Source organism: Palaemon carinicauda, chromosome 26 (genome assembly GCF_036898095.1).
Source record: "Palaemon carinicauda isolate YSFRI2023 chromosome 26, ASM3689809v2, whole genome shotgun sequence".
NCBI classification, from domain to species: Eukaryota; Metazoa; Arthropoda; class Malacostraca; order Decapoda; family Palaemonidae; genus Palaemon; species Palaemon carinicauda.
The window spans coordinates 95901411-95911878 of NC_090750.1; the positions used below are offsets into that span (position 1 = coordinate 95901411).

General features: G+C 39.1%; 1 protein-coding gene across 1 annotated transcript; it reads left to right on the forward strand.

Annotated features, from left to right (window-relative positions):
• Positions 1–4935: 4935 nt before the first annotated feature.
• Positions 4936–5600, forward strand: LOC137620075 (uncharacterized). The gene is made up of 2 exons (XM_068350350.1): positions 4936–5107; positions 5269–5600. Exons 1-2 carry the CDS (start codon positions 4936–4938, stop codon positions 5598–5600), a joined length of 504 nt encoding a protein of 167 aa, XP_068206451.1.
• The last annotated feature ends 4868 nt before the right edge of the window (positions 5601–10468 follow it).

Consider the following 10468-nt stretch of genomic DNA (forward strand, 5'->3'; position numbering starts at 1 on the left):
TTGCGTCCTCACTGAACTTCTTTCAGCATATGGACTTTGATGGACTGCTCATATACTGGTTGGAAATCCTCTAGAGTCTTTTATAAACATTACGCAAAGCAAGCGTATGAAATAGAACACTTTGTGGTGGCGGTGGGTAGTGTTATAAAACCTGTCGTTTAGTGCTGCGATGAACAGTGAACTGTTTGTAACTTAACAGTATACAGGGTGAACAGGTATTAGCATCTTTTAGTGTAATACCTGTTAGTGGAGATCATTATAGTGAATCTCGGACTGTTCTACATCTAACCAATAACACCAGTGCCATGTGAACATTCGTACACAGTGTTAAGACGTATCCAATATCTAAGTGAAATCAATCTGATAATTTCACAATACTGAGTGGCACCTGTGATTAACCCATACATGTATTTCTTCCCTTACAGGTTACAAATATATATATACCTTGAAGATGTTGAATTTTTTAAAGATTCTATTTATAATACATTTGTTGTATTTATTTTTGTCTATACAAATAAATACATGAAATGTATTTGCGTCTTATTCGCCCTACATGAAATCGAATAAATATTCCAGAGCCTTTTATTTTCCTAGAAGTAAAAATACTTGTCAGTATACCTCTGTAAGAACAACCTGGTAATCACTAAAAAGTTCCACCTTGATCCTACGTAATACAAATTTGACGCTCTATAGTCGGTATCGACAATTTCCCTGCAGGGGGCAGGAAGCCCTAAGTTAGTTCCAATACTAGTGGATATGACAAATAACGGTAATTTCATATATATATATATTTGGTCTGGGAGACCATATATATTTGGTCTGGGAGACCATATAAAGAACTGAGTCAAAGTAAAGGCACTTATACAAACCCACAGATATAGTACTTTCAAGTAATTCTCTGGTAAACTTCCATCAGGACAACATGGCTGAGCCCAAAAAACAGATTTTGAGCAAAGCGAAAAATCTATTTTTGGGTGATATGGCCATGTCGTCCTGATGGATCCTCCCTCCTTTCTAAAAAGGAGTATACATCTATGTAACAAGTCCCCACCCGAAACTACTCTATCTGCAGCCATCCATGCTTAATTGCAACAAAGAATAGTTCGCCATGGTGGTACCGGGAGGGGATCCACCGGGTAACCTTGATAACGGCTCCCCTTCAATTTTGCCACTTTTCCCCCTCAAAGCGAAAACTCTATTCGGGGTGAAGATTGCTATGTGTTGTATCAAGAAATACGTCCCCTGATATCATGCGATATCCTTAAGAGTTATATTAAAGATACTCGTGCCAGGAGTTAGAATTCTGGAGACCTGTGGTCAATTCCCTGGGAGTATCACTGTAGCCAAATATCCCTTAGAAAGCTGCTTAAAGGAACCTTCCATCAGGACGACATGGCCATATCACCCAAAAATAGATTTTTCGCTTTGCTCAAAATCCAGTATATATATATATATATATATATATATATATATATATATATATATATATATATATATACATATATATATATGTATATATATATATATATATATATATATATATACACACACACAAGCTTTCATATCTCTGACCTAGAATATTCTTAGAAGTAGCTAATTCCTATATAAGCGGCCCCAGGGCTGCATAGCAGCAGAAGAGACCTGATAGGTCTCGTGAAAGAGCCATCCCCTCCCCTCTCTCTCTCCAAGTGCCTCTGGAGTGATTTTGTGCCCTAGCGTATAATGTGTGTTAAAACCTTGCTGATAATTATCCTGGTGATTTTAAATTTGTGTTGTGGTGAGTGTTAGTATTGTGTAAATCTTTGTAACTGGCCCAGGGAGAGTTATGTACAAACGTGAGGTATAGTTGTAACGTTACCTGGTTAACTTTGCATGAGCTAAATACGGAAGTTTATTAGTTACTTTATGTAATTTCTTTAATAAGTGTCAAGACTAATTAATTGTGCAAAATTTGATGTAAGTGAAACTAGTAATTGTATAGTTTTCATAAGTATCTATTTTTTAATCTAAGGCTTTTATGCAGATTTAAAATTTCGAGTCAAGTAATTATATAATTTTCAGAGAGTAACATTTTTTGTCTTAATCTAAGTTTTGTTCAGACATAATATTTCAAGGGATTTATTTTTATATATGTTAATTATTTCAGTGTTGTAATTATATAGAATATATATATTTATGTAAAGTATTATTTCAATCACCAGTGTTTATTTCATACTCTCTCGTATATTGTTAATGAATCGAAGTAAGTTGTTGTTTGAATAGATCGTAATAATAATTACCCAGTTTTGTTATAAGTGTACTTAAGAGACATTTGGATATTCAGTGTTTTTGTATATTGCTGTTTGGGAGTTATATAACTGGGTCATATCTCGGGTATTAATATTTTCAAGTGTAATGGATTAATGTTAAAACAAACAGGTGAGTTTGGAATTCGAGAGGTTGTATGGCTTGCTAGCTGTAATGTATATAATATTATGTATCAGTTTCCAGACACTGGACCATAGTATAATATATTTTTGGTGCCCAGACCCTTATGATTGAGCGAGTCTGTTTTAACTATTGGTGACAACATGGCCATGTTTTGATTAATGGTTGGAACAATATAGTGTTGATAGGACCCTGTGTAATGTTAGGATATTTTTTTTTTTTGTGAGGTATTGAATATTGTAAAGTACAAGATGGCACAGTTTGATATCCAAATGTTTTTGAATAACCCTAATGTTCAGGAATTGTCAGAGGCTAATGTAACTAAAGCTCAGTGGCTCTCTATTTTAATGGCATGTGGTGGTCATGCAACAAGTGGAATGACTAAATCCCAAATCAAGTGTGTAGCCTTAGAAGCGTTGATAAACTGTGGAATATTGTCAGAACAAAATATTGTAGCAGCTCGTAAACTATTGGAGAGGGCTGAAGAAGAATTTTAGTAAAGCAAAGACCAGATAACCCACAAACTAAAGGGATGAATGCAAAAAGCATTTCAGAGGCTGAGATTCGATGTATTGCAGCAGAGGAGAATTTGATTAAGTTGAAGATGGAAGCAAGACGGGAAGAAGGAACCAGAGAGATCACAAGGCACGCGAAGGATATGGAAGCAACAAGGGAAGAAAGACAGGCAGAAGAAGCATGACATGCGAAGGAAAGGGAAGCAACAAGGGAAGAAAGACAGGCGGAAGAAGCACAACATGTGAAGGAATTTGAACTGTTGAATGCTCGTGCAAGGTTGGCAACTCAGATGTTTGATGTGCTAAATGCACAGATGTTGATCCCGAAATTCGCAGAAGCAGCTCCCGATGAGTTCTTCGATCATTTTGAAATGATGGAGTCGCCAGAAGGCAAATGGCCTGTACTAGAGCAGAGCGTTCTTATTGGGAAAAGCTGCAGTGCTTATTTATCTTTATCTCAGGACCCGAGATAGGAGTATCAAGAAGTAAAGAAGAGCATGCTGCAGGTGTACCAGATGACCCCTGAATATTATAAGGATAATTTTCGAAGTTTGAGGGAGGACGAAAAAGGGACTTCCCTGGATTACGCTTATAAGGTACGATGATGTTTTGAAAGACAGATAAAGGCTGCTAACGGGAGGGAGATGGCTGATTCAAAAGAATTGAGAGTACTAGAACAATATCTATGAGGAATTCGTGAACATAATTGAATGTACTTAAGAGAGGTGAAGAAACTTGATAAAGCCGCTTCGCTGAGTGAAGATATAAGTATTGTTAGTCGTAAACCCACCTCGGGTATAAAGTTTCAACTGTCGTTCCGACCAAGTGTCAAGTATTCGCTGAACCATGGAAACCAGTTCAGTAATAACTATGTGAACAAGTTCAATAGTTACAGCGGAAGTAGCACTGGTACTGTTCCTGGGCAGAATGTGATAGTACCACAGCAACAATCGTCGAATCATCTTCCTTCAAGTATCGTGAAAGATACGCAGAAGGTTGATATTGTTTGATTTGTGTGGCAAGAGAGGCCATATCAGTAAGGAATGTTGGTCAAACTAACCAAAAGCAGTCGCCCAAGTGATTAAGGATAATTCGACTTCACAGAATGCAAAGACAAAGAAACAATGGGTAAAGAAAGAAGAGGAAAATAAACCAGCCAACGTTTACACAACGAACAGGACATACCCAAACAGCATGGATACCTTTAAACCATATATTTATGAGGATATGTTAGGAGCAATAGACGGGAGTGAGCGAACCCCTATCAAGATATTGTGCGACACAGGTTGCAACCAGTGTGGTGATTCGAGGAGTATACCCATTGGTGGAATAGTTTCTCACTGGAGAGACTGTTATTTTAAAGTGAATAGGAGGTGAAGAGGTTACCCATATTTGCCATTTGAAACTGTCAGGCGAGTTGGTGACAGGTAATCTTGATTTTATGGTAAAGGATTCATTAGCAGTCGGAGGAGTAGACGTCCTGCAGAGTAATTAGGTTAGTGGAACGCCATTTGTGCCTTGTCCCATTGTAACGGAGAAACCATTGAAGTATAGTCTTACGACTGAACTCGAGAAGGACTACCTAGATCTGTTTCCTAGTTGTGTGACGACTAGGAGTATGATGAAGTGGCTGCTGAAGAAAAAAAAGAAAAAACTTGGAGGATTTGTTTTCCAAAGAACAGGATTCCCTTGATGGTATGCAAAAAGAGAACTCCCGAGTAAGACCGAGCGAAGAGGAACGGCCGACGAGTGGACAAGAAACCAAAGAAGAAATGGAGCTAGAAGAAACAGAAAACTCGGCGTTAGGAGTAGGACAAGCGTGTAGTAAAAGGCTGATAGAAGGGCAACAGAAGTATGTAACGTTAACAGAGTTATTTCTTCGATGTGGTGGACGAGGCGGAGGCACAGTAGTCTCCGACATGTTATTATCCTAAGGATGGGTAACTTATGAGGAAGCATAGACCAGACCCGACAATATCCTTGGGAATGCCGAATGGGGGATATACCGTCAGATATTGATTTCTGCACCTTTGAGAAAATAGGTGAACGCCGTAGCGCACAAGACGGGACATACGGGGATAAGGGAAATGACGGAGAAGATTATGAAAAAATTTTTATGGCCTGGCATGCATTAGGATATGAGCCAGTTTTGCCATGCATGTCACGTATGTCAGATGGCTGGAAAGCCAAACGAGTACATTAAGAAAGCTACCTTACACCCGTAAGAAATGCGAGGAGAACCCTTCAGTAAGGTAATGGTAGTCATTGTGGGACCTTTACCAAGGACGAAAAAAGGTCACGAATATATGTTAATCTTGATGTCCAGTGACAAGATACCAAGAAGCCATACCTGCCAGGAACATTGGTGCCAAGATAATCGCCGAGAAGTTACTAGACTTTTTTATTAAGTTTGGTATTCCGGAAATTGTTCAAAGTGACCGAGGAACGAATTTCATGTCAAAACTGATTCAGGACATTGAAACTGTTGGATGTGAAACAACAACAATCGACTGCTTATCATCCGGAAACCCAAGGTGCAACGAAACTGGGAATGAATGGGATATCGGACTACCATTGATGTTATTTAAGGTACATAATGCTGATCAAGAAAACATGGGATGCAGCCCGAACGAAATGGTATTTGGACGAGAATTATGAGGACCGATTAAAATTTTAGCAGTAAAATGGAAGGGCCGAGAGGAAATGGATGGAGAATATGTCGAGAAGTTGAGGAAAAGAATTGGCGAGATAAGGAAATTTTCCCTAGAAATCCTTATGAGGGGTCAAGAAAAAATGTAAAAAAAAGTTTGTTATGAAAAGTAAGGACAGACAGTTATTGGTAGGACAACAGGTGCTGGTTTTCTTGCCCGTAAGGAGATTCTCACTCACCAAGAAGTTCCAAGGACCATTCAAGATTTTGCAGAAAATTAGTGACCGGACCTACATTATTGAAACCCCAGGAAGAAGAAAAAGTCATAGGAAAGTACATGTTAACCCACTGAAACCCTACTAAAGCAAAAATGAGACCGAAGCTTCAGAGGTGTGTATGGCACAAACCATACCATTCACGGAAGACGACAACGGATATGAGGCAGGGACGGTATCAAAGTGAATGATTCTTCTATCTTTGGAACTAGTAAGAGGAATTAATTCATTTGAACCAGGAGCAACAAGAGGAATTAAGCCGATTAATTGGAAGTTTCCCTGAAATTGTCTCGGACGTCCCGAAACGAACCAATCTGACAAAGCATGAGATACACCTCAAAACAACGGAAAGACCGTGGACTATTTGTTACAAAACGGATTTGCCGAACCAAGTTCCAGCCCTTACAGTTCTCTATGATTGCTTGTGGAAAAAAACGGATGGATCTTTCAGGATGTGTACTGACTACCAAAAGTTGAATTCGATCAGTGTGGCCAATTATTATCCATTGCCGCTAATCGATTAACTAATTGACAATATAGGACAAGCGAGGTTCGTCTCCAAGATCAACTTTTTAAAGGGCTATCATCAAATTCCTCTGGACGACAATGCAAAATTTTTATCAGGTTTTTTAACCCCGTTTGGGGTATATCAATACACCAACATGCCATTTGGTCTAATGAACACCCCGCTACTTTTCAAAGTGTGATGCATATATATCGACAATATTGTGGTATATTCATCAACCTATGAAGAACATCTCCGAATCCTGAAGATGGTATTTCAAAAGTTGCGAGGAGCGTACCTGACGATTAACCTGGAGAAGAGGGAGATTGGAAAGGCAATGGTTCCGTACTTTGGATTTGAAGTAGGAAGAGGACTAATCTCCCTGGTAACCGCTAATGATAAAGGAATTGGGAAAGCATCACCCCCACAACGAGGAAGCGGTTACAACGTTTCTTAGGGATGGCAGGATTCTACCGACGTTTTTGCCCAAACTTTTCGGCTGTGGTCGCTCCCTTGACGGGTTTGACTAGCCCCAAGAAAAATTTGTATGAACCAGCGAGTCCCAGGAATCCTTCGATAGGATAAAGGCCATATTAACTTAGAAAGCGATACTGCGAGCACCTGATTTCAACAAGAAATTCCTTATTCAAGTGGATGCATCGGATAATGGGATTGGAGATGTCTTATTGCAAAAAGACAAGGAAGGAATTCTTCATCCGTTATTTTTAATGTTGTCGAAGCTGGAGTAACATCAGCGAACCTACTCGACAGTTAAAAAAAGGAACTGTTAGCGTTAGTTAGAGCGATAAAATAAATTTAAGGTCTGTGAATCTACCACAAAATGAAGAAATTAGTGTAGTTGGATCATAATCCTTTAAATTTTGTTAATAAGAGGAATAATAATGATCAAGTTCAACTAGGTGGTCATTATGTTTGCAACCGTATTGTATTAATGTAAAGCATATATCAGGTAAAGATAACATGGTTGCAGATTATTCATCGCGGCCTGAATTTATAGATTAACCCTGGATAGGTACGCTCCTCGGACACCCCTTTAAGGGTATACTCGGTCGCGCGCGACCCCGACTCCGAAAAAAATTCAAGAAAAATTTAGTTATGCATCAATCTGTATTGTTTGACTTGCTAAAAATACTACAAAGAATGCTCAAAACTACTGAAAATATAAATGATACCCATCTACAAAATAACTATTTATTGGAAATATATTAAAAATTTAAGTATACAAAAAAAAGACGACGTAAATATTCACAAAAAATAGAAATATACATATACACATAAATCCTTTTAGGGACACCTTCTTAGATGGCAAAGCAACAGCGTGTAATTGCTGGAAATGAGTTGGACCCATAGAAGTCAAGATCTGAAATGAGAAAAAAAGGGTAACTTATTTGGCCAAAAAAATTTGTCCAAATTTTATGAATTTTTTTGGGTACCCAAATGAAATAGGAAGAGGCTAATTTTTTTATAGAATAAACTCATATTATCCTAGAACAGAAATACATAATAAAATCTGCACTAAGATGTAATTTACTGTTATATCAGGGGCGAAATCTAAAGGTCATTTTTTGACGGCCTAGTTTCACAATGTAAATTTCTTATGAAAATCATTTTATCTCCTATAAAATATGATATTTATGCATTAAAATATACCAAAATATCACGAATTCTATACAGAACAAGAATATATAGAGATATGCCAACTTACCTTTCGGGTATGTCAACAAAATGGCCGCAGACAGCAACAACTCTTACAGCCCAATCTACCACTTGAAATGAAGAATGGGGTTGCAAACTCCATATTATCATCAAAATCTCTTTTTAACTCCATTAGAAGTGTGTTGATGACATCCATGCCGAGGGAATACGGCCTGCTGGCCATTATTGAAGATAAATTCAAAATAAATGGAAAAAAATCAAATTTGCAAAAAATTAAAAAAATTCAGAAATTAGCATTTGAGGGAAAATGGACCTCATGGCAATATATGGCATCTAAGCCAAAACCAATGTCATGCAAGTGGTAGACACACCATCCATCCACACTTTCCAACTATAAAGAACCAAACAAGTATCAACACTGTTCGACAATTTATAATTATGTAATAACTTTGCTGTTTGATCAGTTACCCCTATAAAGGTATGTCAGGGTCGAGGTCGACTCCTGGGGGGGGGGGGGTAAAAAAACGGGGAAGGAGGGAAGTTAGACGAAAATCAGTCCTAAAGCAGACAATGGCATGTAGACTTGCAGGTCGATCACTTCCATATTCGAGACAGCTGATGATTTATGGGGAAAAAACAGGTTTTGAAAATGCTGTAGGGGTCGCATACGACCCATCATACCTTTCCAGGGTTAAGGCCTAGAAGTAATAATCTTTTCTGGTGGGAGATATCTTAAAAAGCTAGTCTAGTTTAGAGTAAATAAAGTACTCGGGTATTTTATTTGTTTTCATATGTGCATTGAAGAGGTGAATAGCCAGCTCATAAGGTGACTTTCTCTCATGTAGGTATAAGTTTGTGTGTAAATTACGTAAGACTTTCGTCGATAATTTCATTGTATTCTTCATTCAAGTCAGTATATGTAAATTTAAGTTATTTTTAAGAATTAACTTTTTATTTCATGTATTTTGTTACGAAGTCTTACATAACCTGTTTTAAGAGTGTTATATGATCCATACAAGATATAAACAAGGGCATATGTAAATCATTTCATATATTTTCCTGAGGTATTGCATCATGTTTGTGAGAAAATATGCAATATTATATTTGCCACGTATTTTGGAAGGCTCTCGAAAATACTAGTGTTAGATTTTATCATTTTTTTTTTATTTTGAGGGCAAAGGTGGGCAGAGCTAGCTGAGAGAGAGTCGTCTCATTGTTTCACATGATCGTACATAGAAACAACATTTCTCTTTTTTGTATATATTATCCTTTGTATCTTCGCTCTCCCCTCGCACTGACAGCAACTTGCATGAACCTGTCTGCCTATTTCTCATTGTTAACTGTTAACAGAACTGGTTGCCGGTTGGACAAGAAATAGCATGTTGTATTTTGTGACCTTCATGCTAGGACCTAGTGTGTATATATACTCGATGTGTCTATAATAAAGTTCTCAGTTGCTTTCATGCCGCTTTTGAGTCACAACCTACTCTTGGCTCGTTACATTGGTGACCCCAGAAGTCGACTCGCTCTCCCGCCTTCCACCCACCCTCACTGTTACTATGGCTGCCCCATTGAAACTTTCGTCGTTCACCAGCGGAGAGGCAACGGGACCCCCAGTCTTCGCCAAATTCAGACGTCTGGCACTGGATCAATTGGCAGCCGCCAAACAGACATTTGCCGTAATGGAAGAAATGGGCCTTAGCCAAAAGGCCTCCAGCCCATGGTCGTCACCCTTACACATCGTCCTGAAGAAAGACGGCTCCCTCCGTCCGTGTGGGGATTATAGGCACCTGAACATGCAAACAGAACCGGATCACTACCCCCTCCCAAATATCACCGGCGTGACCTCTTGTCTGCACAAAGCGAAGGTTTTCTCCACCCTCGACCTCCTGAAGGGGTATTATCAGGTGCCTAAGAACCCAGAAGACATCCACAAGACCACCATCACCACTCCCTTCAGTACATACACATACACCTTCAATTACTCCTGTTTTGGCCTTCATAATGCTAGGGCCAGTTTTCAAAGTCTCATGGATGGCATCTTAGGGGACCTCCCCCTTCTCTATATGTTACGTGGACATGCTTGTGTTCTCTTCCTCAAAAGAGGAACATCTCCGTCACCTGCGCATCGTGCTCGACCGCCTAGAATAAAACAGCCTTGTAATTCCGTACGACTAGTGTACCTTTGGCGTCAACGAAGTGTCGTTCTTAGGGCACCACATCACTCCTAAAGGAGTCCATCCCCTCTCTGAGAAGATAGCAGCCGTTCAGAAATTCCCCACGCCCTCGACAGTCAAAGCCCTGCAGGAATTCTTGGGCATGATCAACTATTATTACCGTTTTCTGCCAGCCATTGCCGCTACTCTTGCTCCCCTCTACGCCTCCCTCAAGGGCAAGCCAAAAGACCTGAAGTGGGGTC